This window comes from Mus musculus, chromosome 11 (assembly GCF_000001635.26).
Source record: "Mus musculus strain C57BL/6J chromosome 11, GRCm38.p6 C57BL/6J".
In the NCBI taxonomy this organism is placed as follows: Eukaryota; Metazoa; Chordata; class Mammalia; order Rodentia; family Muridae; genus Mus; species Mus musculus.
Window position 1 is genome coordinate 72087077 of NC_000077.6, and position 22243 is coordinate 72109319.

Consider the following 22243-nt stretch of genomic DNA (forward strand, 5'->3'; position numbering starts at 1 on the left):
GGCCTAGGCAATGGGGTACGGCATCAACCTTGTCCAGTGGGGAGGGTGATGTCCGCTGCCCTCAACACCTGAACTGAGGATCCAAGTTCAGACTAGAGCCAGGGCCTGGAGCCTGGACTCGGGCCCTGGATATGTCAGGCTCTGCCCAAAGCTAGGGTATCAGTGGAGACGCAGGGTCGGTCTGGGGTAAGAAAACTGGAGCTTAGCATTAGTTACTGCCAGATTCTGGTCCATGAACTAGAGGAGGTTAGAGGAAGCACTGCACTCTGATCTGAAAGCATGGCTATTCCACCGTACTGTCCCTTAGGGAGGCCAGCATGTGTCAAGTTCCTGTTGTAAGCCATGTGGGCTCCACCCGAGCCTGAGGGACACAGTAGGTAAAGGTAAGAGGGACACTCTTTCCATGCAGAGGAAGCTCCAGATATTCTTACGTGTCCCTTTCCTATGAACAGTCTGGACCCAAAGGGATTGAGGGTGGGGTTGTGGGGTTAGGGGTTGATGGCTGGTCATGAGACTTCCTTCAGAAAGTAGCTGTGCAACAGGACAGACAGAGCACTTCTCCAGGTACCTGGGGCACCTGAGAAGGAGAAGCTGCAGGAAAGGAGAGAACTTGGATCCAAATTGGCCAGGCACGGGTAACCTCTGAGGTTATCGGAGCAGAGCTGGCAGAATGGCTGCCTTCCTCAGAAGTCATCAGCTCCTGTCCATCTTTGTTTTTACCTTGTGACCCTGAAATCATGGTGTCAGCCCTTCCACACTCGAGATTTAATGGGTATCAGAGAGCAAAGCCTAGGCAATTTCCACCACACCAAACAGCTACTGAGCCAGAGGGACAGGGGAGGCCTTTGGGGGCACTTGCGTGGGGTGTGAATAGAGACAGTGGACTCCCCACCCTATAGACAATGCAAGAAGCCCATGGCAAGGACAGGACCACTCTCTACACGTAGCATGACATCCAGTCTCTGCAGCCATGGAGGGGGAAGTGAGGGGAGAGTCCCCAGGGACCTGCGTCCTTCCTACTGTTTGCTAAGGAGGTTGCTTCTGCCCTTCCACTGGGATGCTGGGATGGGTGGGATCTCAAGCCTCTCCACTGTCCCGTGAGAAGCTCGAGCTACCGGAGATCATTCTCTAGAAAGGACAGGGGCTTGCATGCACACACACAGTTAACATCCAAACTGACTCAGCAGAGACACACAGATGAAAGGAGACAGGGGACAGGGAGCACTAGGCAGCGAGTGAGCGAGTGAAACAGGCAGGGTTAGAAGGGCAAGATTTCCTACAAAGACCTCCCTGTCACTCCTAAGGACAGGAGTGGGAGACACTGGAGCCATGGAGGCCAGCATGGGCAGCGTAGTCAAAAGAAGGATTGGCTTCCGATAGATGAGAGAGAGAAGAGGAGGCTAACCTGAGTTCTGCTGGAGGCAATGAACTGCCCTGGGGGCCAATTTGGCAAGGTGGTGGTGGTGGTGGTGGTGGTGGTGATAGTGGTGAAAATGGTGGGGGTGATGTCTGGAAGGAGCCCAGGTTTGGACTTTGGGTTTGTGGAGAACAATACTCTTCTCTCTGAAGGGGAGAATAGTGCAGTGAGCTTTGGTCTCTTAGGACCTGCAGGACCAGAGGAAGGCTCACTCAGGCACATGGGAAGTATCTGAAAATGTCCCTGTTATCACCAAGCAATGAAAGGCAGAAACACAAAGAGATACGGACAAAGGAAACCAGAGAACAAAGAGGCAGCAGCAGAAACACCTAGAATAACAGACCCACAGGGACTCCATGTGCCAACAGAAGAAAGGGCTGGGCCCCAGTCCTGGTCATGATTTGCAAGGCAAGCTGGAAGAAACGGCCCAGGCCCCCTGCTCCCCAATTCAAGCCCCTTCCCTGTCCTCACACCTGGCCATTCCCCCAGTTTCTTCCCACCTTGTTCTAAATAGCACAAGTGGTCTTGGGATTCCAGGCCGTCTGTCCGGTAGCAGACAAATGTAGGACTCTGTAGAAGCCACCAAGGATCAGGGAGTCCTGAGCACACAAGTCCCAGAGCTGCTAGACATAGGCTGAGTAACCTCCCACCACCCATTAGTTAGCATTTTATCATTGTAACCAAATGTCAAAGAGAAACAGTGTCAAGGTGTAAGGGTTTATTGGGGCTCAGGTATTTTTGTGGTGTGGTAAAAGATGGCAGAAAAATGTGAAGTCACAAAGTTGTTCACCTCAAGGTACCCAGGAAGCAGAGGCAGGACAAGGAGCTAGAGACAAGATATAATCCCCAAGAAAATGACTCCAGTAATTGCTGCCACCTTCCAGTGGTGACATCAAATTATGAATCTATCAGTTCTTAGTGGTTGGACCCTCCAGTTGAAGACCAAGCCTTCTTCTTGTGATCCCAGGGCCAGGGGTGGGCAGGGCAGGAGGTACCTCATATCTCAACCATAACGGGAGAAACACTGTTTCCATGATGGTAGCAGAGAGTCAGTGTAATGGAGCTCCAAGAGATGCATGCTCACATCTGGCCCAGAGGTTCCAGCTGTGAAGCCTTATGCAAATGCAAGGTATGAGACCCTTTCTGTGCATCTGTTATCCAGCCTCTGACACCCTCAGCTGACCCAGAAAGCAGGGAGTTTGGCCATCTTTCCGAATATAACACATAGACCTTCTTTCTCCCTTTAAAGCCCAGACATCACAGCGCCACTCCCTGGTGGCAGGGATCCGATTCCTCACCCAGAGTAATATCTTATTTTCAGAGCTTTAAAATACCCAGTGGAAAAGCGCGTTCTAAATGTAAGCCGTGGATATTGCCTTCTTAAATTCAGGTCACTAACGTTTATTTTGCCCATTTAGGATTTAAAAATAAACAAACACATTACCACCAATTACCACCACCACTTCATAGAAGAAAAATGATTTTAATGTCTGAAATTGTAGGCAGGACATAATTATAGAGTTATGTGAAAAGCATTACTCTCAGTTAAAGACTTTTGCCATCATAGAAAAGGAGGTTACAGTGTAAGTTTTCCTCCCTGCCAAACATACTGGGTTTCAACTTGGGTAGCATCAGCCCAGACAGCCACCAAGACACACATTTTATGGCTCTAAAATTCTTCTTAACATCAACTGATATTTTTTTCCTTCATAAAAAAAATCCTCAAGGAGCAGGATACAATAACAGCCTTCAGCAATATAATTTTGACCAAAATCTATAACCGCAAAATAAAAAAAAGACTTTGCTGCTATTGAAATGCAATTTTTTCCCAGGGAGGCTCCGGAGACACTAAGCATTCTGTCAATTCAATTGTGTGTGTGGGGACTGTGGGGAAGGGAGCTGTGACCTGCCTCTTGGTGACAAAGCCTGCTTCAGATGGCTTGTTTTCACCTTCAAGTTACTGCTAAAGGCTCAGCAGCAGCAGCAGCAGTCATAATGGTACATGCCTGTACTCCTGGCACTTAGGAAGCTGAGACAGAGAGATTGCCAAAAGTTTGAGGTCAGCTCAGACTACACAGTGAGACTCTGTCTCTAAGATAAATATTTTTTTTAAAAAAAAGGTAATCTGGGCTCTTGGTGATTTTTTGCTGTTGTTGTTTTGTTTTTTTGTTTTTTTAACTTCTTGGCAGTTCAATATATTGGAGACTTCCTGGTCAGTGAGATGCTGGCAATCCTACGTGGACTAATTCAAACAGAGACCAAACTTGCCCATGAATGTGCCTTTCAAAACCAACCAACCACAGCCCAATCCACACCCAGATACCTATTGTAGCTAATACTCACCCACCAAGCCTGTCTTCCTCTATCCCGAGGGAACCAGGGCCAGGTGCCAGGGAACTAGGGACCAGCAGAGTGAAAACCCTGCCATTATTCAAACCACCAGTCCCAAGATGTCCCCCTGCCCTCCTTCTCCAAGGACCTTCCACCCACCCACCAAAAAACACACTCACAGCTGCAGCCAGGACTGGTGGCTCTCTCACTCCCTGCTTTCTAGTGTAATGGCTCAGCTCTTGCAAAGTCTGTAACCAATCTTTTCATTAATGGCCTGAATCTCTGTGTCACCACTTTGTCACCTCCAAAAATTAAGACCCTGCAGGCACAAATTTGTCTGCCCCTCTTTCCTGGCACCCTCTCCTTTCTCTTTGTCGGTACCGTGGAGGTGGCCGCCAGCCCTTCTGAGCAGTCATGCCCTTGTCTGTGCATTATAACATCGGGCATCAGGGAAGCTGTGCTGAAGGCCCAGGCCACAGAGTTGTAGATTCTGTTGTTTACACATCCTCCACAGAAGCTCAGCAGAGGAGGGGAGAGCTTGAAAGAAGGCCTCAAGTTGGGGCCTGGGGAGCTAGGAAGCAAAATGGGCTGAACCTCCCCAAAACTGTAGCCACAAGCAGACCAGCAGGCAGGAAATGAGGAGAGTTCTGAGCCCTTGCCCCAAACCTAGCCTCATATGGAAGTCAACACTGCTCATGGACAAGACCTGGCACAGGTGCTGCCCACCGAGTCCACCTGGTGTGTCCACAGGACTTGTGGCCAGCATGCTGGCATGACCATAGTATAACCAGTGCCATACCCATCTTCCTAAGGAAACTGGCAGAAGTCAAGGTAGGCTGGTGTGACACAGGGGGAAAAAAGACAAGGGTAAGAAACCACCAAAGTCAATCCTAGGAGCCTGACTACAGAGCCAATCATTCAGGGGCGGGGGGGGGGGAGTATAGGGGTGGGGTGGGGGGTGTAAGGCCCAGCACATCCAGGGCTGGTGAGATGACTCCGTGGAAGAGGCACTTGCTGTGCAAGCCTGGGCCTGAGTTTGACACCACCACACAACACACACACACACACACACACACACACACACACACACACACACACACATACATCCAGAACCCATGATAGAAGGCAAGAACCAACTTCCGAGAGATGTCCTCTGACCTCACACTTGTCCACCCTCACACATACAATGACAAATATCTGAAAAGTAAAACGTGTATTTAAAAGGGACCACGTTCAGGAACACAGTCTTGGATGACCTCGTTCGCTCAGATCTTGGTCAGCACAGGGCCAACCATGACTGCTGGAAGCCGGCATTCAAATGTTGATGGCCAGAAAGGCTCAAGAAGGCTACCTAACTAGTCCCTCCCAGTCTCCATCCCCATGAAGACAGTCACTAAACTTTCAGTGGTCCTGCCTGCTGTGCCCCATCCTCTAGCCGGGCCATCAGCCTCTTGCCCTAGCTCCTATCAGCCTCTTGCCCTAGCTCCAGCTCTGACAGCAGAACTGCCCAGCAGAGATGGCTTAGAAGCCTGGGGTCTCATCTCAGGAAAGCTGCCTCAACCTAGGCTTTCTGTTCCCACCCAGGAATAAGATGGGAGAGAGCCTTCTACCCTTGGAACTCTAAGCCTCAGAGGGGACCAGGCCCAGGGGCCACCATCCATCCAATGGAAGGAAAGGCCTCTGTACAGCCAGATGTAACTCACGCTGCTTCTCCTGCAGGATGCTGGATGTGCACGCTGTGGCCCCGTCTCCTGTGGAAACAAAATGGACGTGAGCAGCTGGGCCACTGCTCTACTGCACCAACGCTGCACTCCCCTGAGGAGCTGCTGGCAGTGCCACTACCCCTCCAGAGCTGAGGGTGGCAGACTCACGACCCAAGTTTCCCACCCTGCCCCCTCCACCTCAGAGTTAGCCTTTGGCCTTCGTGTGTGACCCAGCCCTGAGCCCCCACCCACACGGCACCATTGCTGAGTGCTGGCTAGCTCCCTTGACCTTAGCTTTCCGGGGGTTATCTTTGCTGGCTCCTCTCCTCTCTTATGAAGCAGCTGCTAGATGCTGCCCTCCTTTTCCCATCTCACTGTCCTATAAGCGTCTGAGCTGGGCACTGTGTTTGGGCAACAGTAGTTAAGCCTCTCTCCAACTGGGCTTCTCGGTTTGTGATCTGTTCATCCTGCTGCCTATGGCTTCTGTGGAAACTTCCCAGACACTTCACATTCGCCATGCCTAGGAATTCCAGAGTAATTCTGTGTTGCTCCCTACCCGATCCCCAAAAATGCATCTGAAGCAACCCTGGTTCTCTAAGCAAGTGCCGGAGTACTGTGGGATACCCCCTCCAGGATCTCCCTCCCTCACAGGACTCCAGGGCAGTGCTATCCAGGAAATGCCTCTGTCTTCCCAGCCAGTCCTCTAGGGCCTGCTGTGACTCCTTTTCCAAATGTGTCTGACTCTACATTTGTGATGCAAGACACCATCCTCAGAGCCCCTGTTTCCACAGCCCCTCTGCCTGTCACAACCACCTCCACGCTTCATGTCACCTGCATCCAAGTTTCTCCTCCTCAGAAGGGTCTGTGAATGGAAACTGCATCCAGCTGGGGTCTGAGACTAGGACTTGATTCTCACCAACCCACTGTGTGACCCAATGAACCTCCCTTTTCCTCTCTGAGCTTCATTCCTAGATAACACTACGAGCCCAATGCCCTCTTGAGACCCTTTGGGTACTGAAAGCCAGATTGATAGACACCTGCTGTCTTTCACTTACTGTGTCTATGAGAGCCAGTTATATAGCTTCTATGCCACAGACTTCTAGAATCGAGGGCTGAATCGGTACCTTGCTCAGAGGATCCTTGTGAAGTGAGTACTTAGTGTTCTTAGAACACAGGCAGGTAGCTAACCAACACTCGATTCATGAGGCTCACCCTTGTTGTTGTTGTTGTTGTTGTTGCTGCTGCTGCTGCTACTGCTGTTTATTTTGACAGAGACTCACTATGTATCCCTGTCTAGCCTGGAACTCTATGTAGACCAGGCTGGTCTTGGACTCAGAGATCTGCCTGCCTATAGCCTCCTTCGTGCTGAAATCAAAGGTGCGTGCCACCATGCCCAGTTTGCTCTTAGTGTTTTACTTACTGATTTACTTGTGACAACTAGCTCATGATCTCTTGTCCTCATCACAACACAAGGAGGAGCCAGATGGACAGAGCCAATGGCTAATGTGGGGGGGGGGACTCAGAGTACTCCCCGGAGCCAACGCTACAGTACTTATTAGACACAGGACAGAGTTAGTGTCCTATAACAGTCCAGTTGGAGAAGAAAGGTCTGAGCCTTCATGGAGTGGTTATGAGGCAGCATGATGAGGTGGCTGCAGACTCCATCAGAGGAATGAGAATAACCGTAACCCAGATGCAAACAGAAGCCGGGGAAGACCCAGCATCAGACACCAATGTCAGGCACCACTCTTGTATATCACCTAAGGCCGCAGAGTGTAGGTGTATCTGGGTGAAATCCTTTCCCTAACACAGAAATGAGGTCACACATTCCAAACACACATTCCCACTCGTGGTGCCAAGGGCTGGGGGTGATAACAGAAATGAAGAGCAAAGTGTGCACAAGGCAAGAAAAAAATGTCTGCATGGAGCACGGTGCTGAATGCAGTCAGCCATGATGGATGGGAAGCAGGGGACCATTTTCAGCTGAAGCCCCTGGAAGCCTTCAGCAGAGCCATGATTGGAGATTCCAAAGGAAGAGAAAAAGACAGGGTGTTTCAAGTGGTCAGCAAACATCATGCTCAAGGCATGCCAAGTCCAGGGGAGACAGGATGCAGGGGCGGGTGACCCTGGGCAGGAAGCCCATTTATATGAATATAATAAGTAAGGAAGCCAAGCTTCAGTGCAACAGCGACTCGCCATATCTCCACATCCGAAGCTCCTGCTGCTATTGCACCCAGAAACCAGCAACATAATTCGCTGGGTTCTGGGCAAAGGGAACAGCAATGGCTGTGCCGGAAAGCAAGAAGAGCACCAAAGGTGCTGACTTCACTCTGGAGACTCTCAACCTGGGTCTTCTGGATGCCAGTGTGTGCACCTTCCTCTTCTGGGTTCATTGTGAGCAGAGCAGTGACTCTCAGTGGCCTGGGACCCTCCACTCCCTGGCTTAGAACACACATACTGGAAGCCTACCATCCCCCAAGCCCTCCACTGTTAGACTCCGCCAGCCACTTTGCATAATGGACTGGGGAGTGGAGTGATACTCCTGCCGGAGCATGTACCTGCTGCCCCTATCCAGGACTGACAAGAGTCCTCTCAGAAGGGAGCGCTTGCTTCCGTGGACAGGATGGGTAATAGCTTGCTCACTCGGAGTTACACTCAGAGTACACTGTGACACTGCCAGTCTAGAGAAACACAGCAGATGGGAGCATCAGTCCCCTGCTCTGCCTGTGGCCAGGCTCCTGTTGGAGGAAGGGGAGAGGTGGGACAGGACAGCCAGATGGGACGGAGGAAGGGCAAGCACCCATCTCGGGAGGCCTTTGAGGTGTTTCAATGCAGGACAATATGCAGCAAAGCCTCAGCCTGGGGCACATGAGCTATCAGATTTCACTCACAAACTACAAAATAGGAGATAACACAATTTAGAACTGGGGACAGTAAAGCCCAAACCACAGCTCAGACTACAGTAAAAGTGCACTGACATTTCTTATACGCCTACCAGATAAGGGAGGCCATTTTGGCTTATGCCACTTGACAGAAGTTTCACGCCCAGAGCCTGTATGAGCTTCTGGTCCCAGTGCTGATTTCCTGACCACAGAGGAAGTAAAGCTTTGAGCTGGGGCACAATGCTCATCAGCAGGATTATCTAACGAAGAAGTAGCCCAAGGGTCTGAGACTCTCACTGCTGGGGAAGCCAGGAGGCCCATGGCCTTGAGATGCCAGTGCACAGGATGTGCCTAGATTTGGAGAAGGGAATGTTAAGGATGGAGATTATCAATTTTGTTCTTTGCTATTTTACAGATCTATACCATGCATTCTGATTATTCTTATCACCTCTCCTACCTTGTGTCCCTCCAACCTGATCAACCCCTTGGTTTTTGATAAGAGGGTCTCACTGTATAGCCCAGGCTTGCCTAGAATTCAAATCCTCCTGCTTAGCCACCCCACCACCCAGTGTACTCTAATTACAGAACTGTCACCATGGTGGTGAGCCTACTATTCATATCATAAATGATGTATACAGAGGAGGCAGCCACAGCAGCAGGCCAGCCTTGCCTTCTCAGTTTAGACTAGCATTATCTCCCCTCAGAGCTACCCCTAGTGACAGAGGAATCACCTTAGCTTCGAAACCCAGTTTCCTGATTAGTAGGCTCCCAGGACATGGGCCATTAACCAAATGTGCAGCTGGCTCAGCGTTGCCTAAATGAGACCCCACTTGGCCTGGAGCTTTCCAGGGCCCCTGGGCCCAGCCACTTTGCCTCAGCTTAAGCTTTCTTCTATCACAGGAGCTGACAGAAGCTCTAATAAGCAGATAGTTATGCAAAGTCGCAGGCTGAGGACTGGGGGCTGGGGCTAGAGGCTGTGGTTAGGGCTTAGGGTTTAGGGCTCAGGGTTGGAGTCTGGGGACTGGGAGTTTAGGAGCTGGGACCACTGATGCTCCAGGCTGTAATCCCATAAATCTTGCCTTTCTCAAGTTTATACCTTCTGGGGAGTTTGGCCACAGCATCTCCCCAAAAGAAGACACTTCCAAACCTTGCTAATGATGCTAATGACTTCCCAAGTAATCTTTTTCCTCTTTCCATCCATCTTCCAGAAAACCACAAGCTCCCTCCAGCAAGAGAAGCAAAGTGTGCAGCTATGAACTGATCTCTTTCAGCGAAGATGCTGAACAAGAGAAGCTGCTCCTAGCATTCAGCGAAGATGCTGAACAAGAGAAGCTGCTCCTAGCATTCAAAGGGAGACTGGGTGGCTGCTAGGGAGGGTTTCAGACCTGAAGAAGATTCTAAGAATTCTCCGTCTGTTCTTCCATGGTATGGGAATCCTGAGGCCCCTGTGTGCCCTACACTCTCCTGTTTCTGGGCTTTGGGAGCAAGCTCAGGACAGCTCAGTTAGTTCAGTTCATAAAGGAGGCTGGCGTGGAAAGCCTATCTGTGCCTCCTAAACAGGTTATTCCCCAAATGCTGAGCACTGCTGAGCTGAGGGTTAGTAAAGTTCACTACCTACTATAATCCCTGGCTCACAGTGACTAGGTCCTGGTGTGCTCCGTTAGTTCTCTAAGTTGCTTTTCATAATGAGCTCTGCCAAAACTAGCTCATCGTGACCTGGCTTAGATCATTTCAAAGACTAAGAGTCATTCCTGAGAAAGTCCCTAATTCCTCAGCCTACATACAAGGCTTCCAGCTTCTGCCTTCTTTTCCTGCCTCCTCCCCAACTCCCCCCCCCATCCCTTTTTATTCCCCATCTTCATCCCTCAAACCCCAACTTCAGTGAGAATGAACTCCAGGCATGGTGGTAAACACCCATAATCTCAGCACGCAAGAAACCCAGGCAGGAGGGTCTCTGGCTCACAGCTAGGCTGAACTACCTAGTGAGACCCACTCTCAAAATATCAGGAAAGAAAAATCAGATGGACTCCATGTACTCAAACTTCCCAGCTTCTCATACCTTCCTCCTCACCTCTACACCTGTTCCCTCCACCTGGTGTGTCCCCCTTGATCTTTCCTGATCCCAGAAAAGCTTCCTTAGCCTCTGGAGTCTCTGCTCTGGCTCTGTGTCCTCTTTGCCCCCTCTTTATTTCACTCCCGTCTTGTTAGAGCAGCTGGTTAAGTGAACTGTAACATCCCCCAAGTGGGCTGGAAGATAGGCAATCAATCAGATGTGAGTCCCTGCCCAAATTATCTAGCAGACTATCTAGCACGGGGTCTGACTCGAAGTATCGTGTAAGTGAGTAAGGGACAGATCCAGACACCTGACACTCTAGGGTCATGGTGGCCTCATATACCAGGCCGTGGAAGGATCGTGCAAGCCAGAAAACAACAACAACAAAACTGTGGTCAAATTGGTAGGTGAGGGGCAAGACGAGTTGTACTGGGCAGGAATGACAGGGGGAGGCTGGGATCTCAGGGCAGCTTTCTGGAGGAAGAGCCCAGCATAGTGAGAACTAGAAATGAAGCAAGGAGGCCCTCCAAGTGGACCTGAGTATCAACAAGCCTGACTATCTTCACTGAACTAGAAACCCAGCCTAGCTGGAGGAGAAGGGGAGAAATGTCTAGAATGTCTGAGGTGATCTGTGTCTCAGGCCTTAGCAATAGTTTGATGTTCCCTTTTTAATGTCCTTCATGGTAGCTGCCCAAGGATGTTTAATCCCTGTAGTAACAGAGAACTCACTAACCCTGGGAAATGACAACTGTGGGGAGCAAGGATGGCCATGCATGCCAAGGTGGGGGCGTTGTGCTCCACTCTGCCGTGGCAGCACATGTCACTGCTCTTCTATTTTAGGAGCGTCACAGTAGTGAAGAATGAAGACAGTAAATTGATTGCATGACCCAGACTTTTTCCTCTGCCCCAAACCTCCTCAAAGGACAGAAATTACTTCCACATGAATCTCCAGCAGCAATGGAAAATAAGAAGGAATGTCCTCTGAAACCCAAACTATATAAGTGTACACACACACACACACACACACACACACATGAGAGAGAGAGAGAGAGAGAGAGAGAGAGAGAGAGAGAGAGAGAGAGAGAGAGAGAGTAAAAGACAGAGAGTTATGAAGGATGGAGCTAGGGATGGCTACAGAATTGGCAGAGCCTAGGGCAAATGGAAGCTTAGAGCCTCTTATTCAAAAATCATTAAGGAATTTAAGATGGCGACAGTGGAGCATAGCATGGACTGTGCACCCTTCTCAGTAAGGAGCCTTGAGTGACAACAAAGACCAAATGCTCAGAGATCCAGCTCAGCAGAAAGAGGACCTGAGCTCAGCTCTTCAGGGGAAGAACTGAGGCATGTGGAGGAAGTTCGAAGAACACAGCAGGCTCCGGAGGAAGCACCAGGGAATTCTGCAAGAAGTCAGACATCCACAGTGGATGAACCAGTGCAACAAGCCTTCCCTGACCCCTGTGTGTGCCAAGCAAAGACAACCGTCCCCATGTGTGAGAAAAGATGGACAGGTGAGGTACAGGGCACCCTGAGAGGCTGAAAATAAGCAGGCGGAATAAATCGGGAGCTGAGCTATCCGGTGGCATTTTCTAGCCCTCCCTAATAATCACATGACAGCAAGTTGTGCTGGATAGACAGATTCCATCACTCAGAGCTCTGCTAACAGGCAGCTACAAACAGAGTGGAACACAAAGCCAAATATTGCTAAACATGAAAGGGGAGCCAAAGCTGAGCAAGAAAGACATCAAACTCAATGACTGAAGCAAGGCGGGGAGAGGGAAATGGCGCATCCCCAGAACCAGCTCAGCATCATAAGCCTTAATCACTCTTAAGTTTGAACAAGCAGCAGAGTCCCTTAGAGGACTGGTTAAAGCAGCTCCCAAGCTCTTCCAGAATTTGGCTGGCTCTGTGTGGCTCGGTGGGACTCCCTCCCTCACATCTCTGACAAATCCCCGAGTGATGCTAATGCTATTGGCCCAGGGACAACTCTTTCAAAATCATGTGTCTAGATGCAGGGACATGAACCAGGGAGTGAACATCTGGGGAGAAGTGCTCTTTGCAAAGTCAGAGGCAGAAAAATTGATCAGGATACCTAGGCACTGACTGCTTCTTTGTCATCTGGGATGATATGGTTGTTTAGGAATGGAAAGAGCTCTGAGCATGAATAGCCCTTGGGGATATCTCAAAGACTGTCAGTATAAATAATTCTGGACGATAGGAACCCTGAGCATAAGACGTTAGCAATATGGAAAAAGCTGTCAAGGAACTCAAAAGATCGCTCAATGTATTAAAAAATCAAATATACCAAAGAGCCAGAACCAAGGATGGGAAACCCTATCAGCATCTCAACATCTGAGCCCAATGCCTACAAATAGTAATAATCCCCCAAAAGTCTAGGAATGTGAGGGAAAAAAACAAAACTGGGGGGAAAAGATGGCTCAGCAGTTAAGAGCACTGGCTGCTCTTGCAGGGGACCTGGGTTCAATTCCCAGCACCCACATACAGGCTCACAACCATTCACAACTCCAGTCCCAGTTCTCCTCACCTGATCTTTGCAGGCACCAGACACAAGTGTGGGACTAAGAAATCCATGCAGCAAAACACTCATTCACATAAAAATAAATCCAGAAAATACTGCAATAAACAATGAACGATAAGAGCCTGAAAACACCCCCAGGTGATCAGGAATAAGACAAGAAGATCCTGTTCTTTCTGCTTCTATTTAACATTATTCTCAAGGACCTGATCAGGAAAACTAGGCAATGAGGAGAAATAAAATGTAATCAGACTGGGAAAAAAAAGATGCAAAGCCTGCCTCTATTTGGAGGTGACAGGATCTTATGTACAGAAAATACTAAGGAGTACCTCTGCTATTACACACACTTTTACACACATACACACAAACACACACACATACACATAGAGGTAAGTCTATCAGAGTTTTAGGATATTCGATCAACATACAAGGTCAGTTGCATTGCTACATACTTGCAATGAGCAGTCTGAAAATGAAATTAAGGAACAATTCCAGTTACAATAGAAGAAAATACTGAGAGGGAAATTTAATAATACAAGTGTTTGGACTTGTTTATTAAAAACTATAAAACATCGTTGAAAGAAATTAAAGAAGAGGGAGCTGGAGCGATGGCTCAGGAAGTAAGAACCCTTGCTGTGCAAGCAGAAGGACCAGATTCCAAATCCTGGCACCCACGTGAAACCCAGAGTGTCAGTGCGTGCTTGTACCCCCAGTGCTGCAGGAGGCAGACACAGGAGGAATCTGGGCTTGCGCGTAACCAGCCCAGCTCCAGATCCAGTGAGAGCCCCTGCCTCAAGGGAACAGAGGAGAATGACAGAGCAGGGCACCTGACACCCTCCACCAGCCTCTGTGCACACACATGGACATACACCACACTCTCACCTGTACATGCATGTGCACACATGCACACACACACACACACACACACACACACACACACACACACACACACACATCAGCTTTAAAGAAAGAAAGAAAGAAAGAAGATCTAGGTAAATATAAGGACGTTCCACATTAACAGGTTAGGACTGATAATGCCATGAAGGTAAGACTCCAGACTAGCCAGAGCAATCTTGCAAAAGAAAAACAAAGTTGTCGGTGTCTCGCATCTGATTTCAAACTTCTTATAGTTATACAGAATTTCTTGGCACAAGTATATTTAAGCAGAGTAAGCTGGAAGGAACAACTAGAATTAAATCCATATGCCTTCGACCAGCTGACTTGGACTAGGATGCCCAAACAATTCAAGATGGAGGGAAGTCATTTCAGTACATAGTTCTGGGACAGCTAGTTATCTAGATGAAAAATAATATAGCTGGAGAGACAGCTTGGTGGTTAAGAGCACTTGCTGTTCTTATAGAGGACCTGAGTTTGGGTGCCAACACCTATGCCAGACAGCTCACAAGAAACTGTAATTTCACCTCAAGGAGACCTGATGTCTCTAGCCTCCTTCACACAGAGATACATGTAAAAAATTTTGTTTTGTTTTGTTTTTTGAGACAGGGTTTCTCTGTATAGCCCTGACTGTCCTGGAACTCACTTTGTAGACCAGGTTGGCCTCGAACTCAGAAATCTGCCTGCCTTTGCCTCCCGAGTGCTGGGATTAAAGGCGTGCGCCACCACACCTGGCTGTAAAATTTTAAAAATAAGAAACAGTTAAGAATAAAGTTGAGGGCTGGAAAGATGGCTCCTCGGGCAAGAGCACTGACTGCTCTTCTGAAGGTCCTGAGTTCAAATCCCAGCAACCACATGGTGGCTCACAATCATCTGTAATAAGATCTGATGCCCTCTTCTGGTGTGTCTGAAGACAGCTACAAGTGTACTTATTTATAATAATAAATAAATCTAAAAAAGAATAAAGTTGAATCCCTACATCTTATCATACACAAAAAATTCCAAGTACTTTGATTTGATTTTTTAAAAAAATAGCTAAACATAAGAACTAAAACTATAAAATACTTAAAATATATAAATCTTCATGCTCTTGGGTTAAGTAATGGTTTCTTGGATACAGGACCAAAAGCATAGACAACAAAAATGGATTAGTTGGACTTCAAGAAAATTTTACATATTTGTGTTTCAGAGGTCACCACTGGAGAAAGGAAACAACAACCAGTAAGATGCAGAAATATCTGTAACTCGTTTATCTGGCAAGATTCCAGTGCATGGAGAGCTCTTACAGATCAACAGTATAAAGACGACCAGTGGGCAAAGGATTTGAATAGAAAGCTCTCAAAAAAGAAAAGCAAGTGAGCAATAAACACATGAAAAGATACTAACATGAGGGAAGTGAAAATTCAAGTACTCACTAGGAGGCTATAACCTAACAGGCAGAGGAGACGAGCATCAATGAGGGGCTGGAGAGCCGGGGCGCTTTCACCCCAGGTAATGTGAAACGGGGGCTGCTCTAAAAGGTTAAACAAAATGAACAAAAATTCTAACTCTTGGAGGCTGGCAGTAAAAGGGATGTAAAGTGAGTAAGTAAAAAAAATAAAATAAAATGTAATTAATTAATTTAAGAAATTAATTTAAGAAATTCTGAGAGTCTGCATCAAGAGAGTTGATCATGCACACACACACACACATACACACTTGGGGGGGACATGAGCACACACACAAACACTTGGGGGGGACATGAGCACACACACACACTTGGGGGGGACATGAGCACACACACACATGTACACACACACACTTGGTGGGGGGACATGAGCACACACACACATGTACACACACACACACTTGGGGGGACATGAGCACACACACACACACTTGGGGGGGACATGAGCACACACACACACTTGGGGGGACATGAGCACACACACACATGTACACACACACACACTTGGGGGGGACATGAGCACACACACACATGTACACACACACACACACTTGGGGGGGACATGAGCACACACACACATGTACACACACACACACTTGGGGGGGACATGAGCACACACACACACACACACTTGGGGGGGACATGAGCGCACACACACACACACACACTTGGGGGGACATGAGCACACGCACACACACACACTTGGGGGGGGACATGAGCACACACACACACACACACAGAAACAATTACTCACAATAACCAAAATGTGAAACCATTTTAATGCCCATCAGGTGATCAGTGGATACGCAGAATAAGGCGATCTGCACCACGGAGTAACATGCAACCGGTAAGTACTGATATGTGCTACTCTATAGGCGAGACTCAGAAACATCACAAAGGAAAGCAGACAGACACAAAGGGCCACATCTCCTGGATCCTGCTGACAAGGCTCACAGTGATTACTGATCTGAATGGCGTTTCTTTGGGGAACAATGTTCTGGAGCTGGGTAACAGTGATGGCTATGCACAGACCTCTGAAAGCCACGGGGATGAACGCTTTGAAAGAGAGAATTCTATGGCATATGAATTATACCTCGATTTGTTTTTTGTTTTTGTTTTTGTTTTTTCGAGACAGGGTTTCTCTGTATAGCCCTGGCTGTCCTGGAACTCACACTGTAGACCAGGCTGGCCTCAAACTCAGAAATCTGTCTGCCTCTGCCTCTCGAGTGCTGGAATTAAAGGCGTGGGCCACCACCACCCAGCTATACCTCGATTTAAAAATAGAACTTGGCAAGAGATAGTTGCTTGGGCAGCATTGACAGTGGCTGCACGTTCTTAGATAATGGAATCAGATATGCACCACTGCCCTGTGCTGCAATCTCACTTTCCATCCTAGGCTAATTAATCCTGCCTTAAGTGTGTGGTCTGTTCTCACCCAGCTCCAATCAACAGAAAACCCTGAGATGGAATAGAGCAGACAAAGGGGGACTTCAGAAAACACAGAATGAACCTGTGCTCTCGCTGAGTCGATGCCAGGTTGTTAAGCAACAAAACTGATGAGAGCAGAAGAAAGTAGAAAGATGATTGCCGAAAGAAAAACCAGCGCCACGGATGCTGACCCGAAAAACAGAAAGCGCCGATGAGAAACAAATGGACAAGCTGTCGTTTAGAGTGAGGAAAAATGCCCAGAAACCAAACAGAACCAAGAAATAAGAATACAGACAAGTTAGCCGGGTGTGCTGGTGCACAGGGCGGTAGAGGCAGGCAGATCTGTGCAGTCAAGGCCAGCCTGGAAAGCCAGAGCTACATAGTGAGACCCTGTCTCTGAAAATGGGGGAAAGGGTAGGGAGGGGATATAAGGACAAGCTGAAATGCTGCTGCAAGAATCTCTGCATCTGTCTAGCGTGAGCACTGGAGAACAAACAGGGAAGATGCTTGAATTGAAGGAACAGTGGAAAGGAAAGTTCCCAGCAAGGATGAGTGCATCCAGGTGCCAGAGAATCTCACTCAGGATCAGTGTAAGCGGAACATAGAGAGGAGACACTGGAGCAGTGACAGCTTTGGAACAGAACTCCTGGCTATCCACACAGAACTAAGGATTACACTGACCTCCAACTGCTCATCGGAGATACTACACACCAAGAAGCCACTGACAAGGATCTGGTGGACGTAAGAGACCGGTGCTTTCAAAGGCTAAACAAAGGTATGCTTAGAAGCACAAGCACTCGTGGAACAGGCCAGATGTCTTGGGGCCGAACTGCTTGCTACCAAGCCTGACGACTTGTGTTTGGTCCCCAGAAGCCATACAATACAGTGGGGGGAGGAAAAAAAAAAACAGACTCAGAGAAATTGTATCCTGGTCTACACACACACACACACACACACACACACACAAATAACTGTTAAAAATGTAAATTTTTAGAAATACAGAAAAGGGGGTATACAAAAAATTTATTTATGTCAATCAAAGGCATTTAAAAATTGAAAGGAGAAAACTGTAGTGATTGATATGTGTGACCTAATAAATAGGGAGACTAGAACCTACAAGCAGAGGAAGTTTATTTTTAAAAGCACGTATGGAAACCCAGCACTAGGGAGGCAGAGGCAGAGGCAGATGGGTCTCTGTGAGTTCAAGGCCAGCCTGGTCTACATAGCAAGTTCCAGGACAGCCAGAGCTACACAGAGATACCCTGTTTCAAAAACCAAAAATTGTATGTAATATTCAGAGAAGGGAAATACATGTTAGTGAAGAAAGAACTTCATAGGAATAATACTTAAAACCCAAACATTTAAACCACAAGATACTAAAAATCACAGTCAAAATGATCTATTCACGGAGATTTTTATAAATGGTGTACAACACTCAGATCAAGAAGAAGAAGATGGAGGCTTTGAACCCCTTGGGATAACTGAGTGAAGAGACTCCTTATTCAGGCTGGTGAAATGGACCAGTAGGCAGGATACATGTTTTGTAGTGATTGAAACTCGTACAATTTTGGGGGTTCCCTTTAAGAAAAAAAATCATCCAAAGTTTGATAGTTGCAAAATTAATTTCCCACTGAAAAATAGTTCTTCCAAAGTCTCAGAAAGGACCAGTGAGTGTCCTCTAGTCTCTCTCTAAGTCGCATCACATGGAGAGTAAGAGGGGACATGTCCTGAAATAAAAGTAAGATTGATTTATGTAAATTAAATAGGGAAAGGAGTTAATTGTGGAGCTGATTAGAAATAAAACAACCTTTTTTAAAAACCAAAATTGGTAAGTCTTTGCCAGAAAGATTAAGAATGATAAGGAGGAATAAGTACATAACAAAGGAAACAGGGAAAAACATGATTTTTTTTAGAAAGTTTCTTTTTTCAACCCAATGGACATTTCTGAAACCATAAGTCTAGGGCTGTACTCACTGGTAAAGCGGGTGGGTGTCAGTACCATACTTCACTGCAGTCAGAATCAAACCAAAGCCTGCCAGCATTTCTGCTCCCAGGTCATGACCTAGAGATGCCCAACAACTCAAGTGCCTATTGTACATATATGCAATATTTTAAAAATATTTTTAAAAGATGTATTTATTTTATGTATGTGAGCATGCTGTCACTCTCTTCAGACACAGCAGAAGAGGGCATCAGATCCCATGACAGATGGTGGTGAACCACCATGTGGTTGCTGGGAATTGAACTCAGGACCTCTGGTACAACAAGTCAGTGCTCTTAACTGCTGAGCCATCTCTCCAGCCTCATACATGCAACAATTTTATTGTGAATTGTGATTTTTGGCATTAAACATGGATCCCTGGGACTGGAGGGATGGCTTAGTGCTGGGTTGCTCTTCCAGAGGCTCTGGATTCAGTTCCCAGCACCCACATGGCAGCTTCCAGTCATCTGTAACTCCAGTTCCAGGTTGTCAGATGCCTTCTTCTGGCCTCTGTGAGCACCTGCATGCACGTATTGCACATAAATTCACATAGGCACATATATACATAAGTAAAGATAAATAAATAAGCCTCTTATAAAGTGGGTTACCCTATCATCGAGATGGGAGTAAATATGGAGGCAAACTCTAAGACAGCTACTCGATGCAATTTAAAAAGAAAAATAAGTAGTATAAATATTGGCAAGAATATAACTGCTAAGATTTCTAAATGATATGGCATATTGAAAAACCCAAAAGAATCAGCTGACAAACTGTTAGTGCTGGTGCAAGCTTTCAAAGAAGCAAAATTTCAAATACACAGCTGTGATGGCTAATCTTGATTGTCAATTCTAGTGCACTACAAAGTCGAGGCCATTAGTGAGGCACAATTTTGGATCTGTTAAGGGTCTCTGTGAAGGGTTTCTAAACAGAATTAATTGAGGATGAACCCCAACTGTGGGCAACGCTATCCCATGGGCTGGGGTTCCAGACAAAATGAACAGGACAAAAAGAGAGGCTAGGATGATGGCTCAGTTGCTATGAAAGTGTGGGTACCTATGTCAGATCCTCAACACTCACAGAAATGTGGCAGGCAGCCTGTATGGCAGCCCTCAGCAAGCTAGCTGGCCAGACTAAACAAGTGAGTTTAAGCTTCAAGAACCCCTGCCTCAATATAGAAAGCAGAAAAATGATTGGGGAAGACACTGAAAATCAAACTCTGGTCTCTCACACACATATGTGTATGCACACATGTAAACATGCAGACACACACATGCACATACCACACATATATACACTTGTTTTGTTTTGTTTTGTTTTGTTTTGTTTAAAAAGGGAAAGAAGGGGAAAAGCCACTTGAGTCCAGGCATGTTGCTGTCTCTGTTTCTTGATTGAGGGAGATGGTCTCTTCTCAGACATGATAGAGTGTATCTCCTGACACAAAATCAATCTTTCCTCCTTTAGGTTGCTTCTTGTTTGGTGATGGGTCACACTCATGAGAACAATAACTACTCAATAACAGAAAATGAGCTACATCTAGGATATGTAAAGGCTTCTTTATAAGTAGAAGCAAAGGGCAGATATTCCAATAAAAGATGAGCAAAAAAAAATGTGTTTAAGAAAAATCAGGCGCTGGGCGTGGTGGCGCATGCCTTTAATCCCAGCACTCACGAGGCAGAGGCAGGTGGATTTCTGAGTTCGAGGCTAGCCTAGTCTACAAAGTGAGTTCCAGGACAGCCAAGGCTATACAGGGAAACCCTGTCTCGAAAAAACAAACAAACAAACAAACAAACAAACAAACAAACAAACAAAGGAAAGGAAAAGAGAGGAGAGGAGAGGAGAGGAGAGGAGAAGAGAAGAGAAGAGAAGAGAAGAGAAAAGGAAAGGAAAGAAAGGAAGAAAAAGAAAATCAGGCTCTCTGGAGGCAGAGGCAGGCAGATCTCTGTGAGTTCAAGGACATGGTAAGTTCTAGGACAGCCAGGGTCACATAAAGAGACCCTGTTTAAACACGTACACAAACACACTAATAACAAGAATAATTCAAAAGAGGGGCTAGAGAGTGGGCTCAGCAGCTCAGATTGCACACTGACATTGCAGAGGACCTGAGTATGGTTCCCAGCACCCATGTCAAGAAGCTCACAACCACCTGTATCTCCAGCTGCAGGGGGTCTGATGCCCTCTTCTGTCCTCTATGGGTACCTGCACTCATGCGCACATACACAGAGACATATACAGGTATATATCACCTTAAATAAAGTTTAAGCATTCCTTTAATAATGAAATATGTCAATGTCTATTGCATCAGAATGTGTATGCAAGTGACAGTCATGCAACGGTGCGAGTCAGAATAGGATTAATAAAAAGTAAAAAGAAAGGGATGAATCTGTTTCCTTATGAAAAGCTCTTCCAGACTACTGTTAAGTTTTGAAAAGGTGATTTGCAGCACTAATGTCTAATTTGAGCCATTGAACTATGCACACTGGAAAGCTGTTCAATGAGGTCTGCCGTGGAAGGGACTGGGAAGGAAGACATTGGCTTTGTTTTTATTGTTTGATTTTTCTTACAACAAGAATGTATTCAAGAAAGAAGGCAGATATTTGTACTCTAATGTTCACAGTCACATTAGTCACAATAGGTGAGAAACAGAAACAACCTGGATGTCCAGCAACAGATGAGTGGACAAACTGAGTGGCATATACAATGGAAAGTTATTCAGCCATAAAATGGAATAAAGTCCTGATTCATGCTAAACATGGATGGATCTCAAAAGCATTATGCTAATGAAAAAATCCAGACACGAAGAGACAAATGCTGCATGAGCCTGCTTCTGAGGGACCTGGAGAAGAGAGCAACCTGCTACTTGTCAGGGGCAGGGGGTGGGGATTGGTGCTCAATGCAGCATTAGTTTGGAATGGTAACAAAGTTCCTAAGATGCATGGTGACAGCCAGACAGCAGTGGGACCTAGCACTGCTGAACCAGATACTTAATGTATGTTAAAACGTATATTTCACGTTTTGTGGCTTTTATTACAGTAAAAATTACTAAGTAGAAACAGGACAAGTAACAGTCAAATAATAACTAAATTGACCAGGGCTAATGCTGAAGGGTGTCTTTTTAGTGGAATACATATCACCTGGTAGGTGACTATATAGCTGGGCCTGCAATAAAGATTGGCGACTGATAAAGGACAGAAGCAAACCCAGGGGTGCACTGGAAAAGGAGACAACAGCTGCTAAGAGCAGACCTGGCAGCCCATGGCTCGAGGGTCCAGGCTAATGGCTGAGTACAAATTGCCAACTCCAGACTTGACCTCAGTCTGTGGATAGTGAGGGGCTAAAGTGCGTCCTTGAAGGGATATGATATCCATAAAGGAACACTCATATATGTGCATACACACCCAAATACACACATGTACAAACACTTAAACACACACATACACAAATGTACACAATATAAACATACACAAACATACACATGTATACATAAGCACATATACAAACATACATACACACAAACTCACATACACATACATGCACACTCAGATACCATTCCTTTGGGGCAGCAGCAAAAAAACCA

The 22243-nt window shown here is 46.8% G+C and overlaps 1 protein-coding gene across 11 annotated transcripts in view; it reads right to left on the bottom strand.

Moving 5' to 3' along the window:
• The window catches only part of Pitpnm3 (PITPNM family member 3), an 88362-nt gene that overhangs the window by 39549 nt on the left and 26570 nt on the right, over window positions 1-22243 (bottom strand). For 9 of the 11 annotated variants that reach the window (XR_388480.2, NM_001024927.2, XM_006533566.1 and 6 more), the window contains one exon: window positions 5452-5499. The exons of the other annotated variants lie outside the window; for them this stretch is intronic. Coding sequence is in view for 7 of the 9 variants with exons in the window: in NM_001024927.2 (NP_001020098.1) it covers window positions 5452-5499 (48 nt within the window). In the remaining 2 variants the exon portion in view is untranslated. The remainder of the gene's footprint in view (window positions 1-5451; window positions 5500-22243) is intronic. 11 annotated transcript variants of the gene reach the window in all.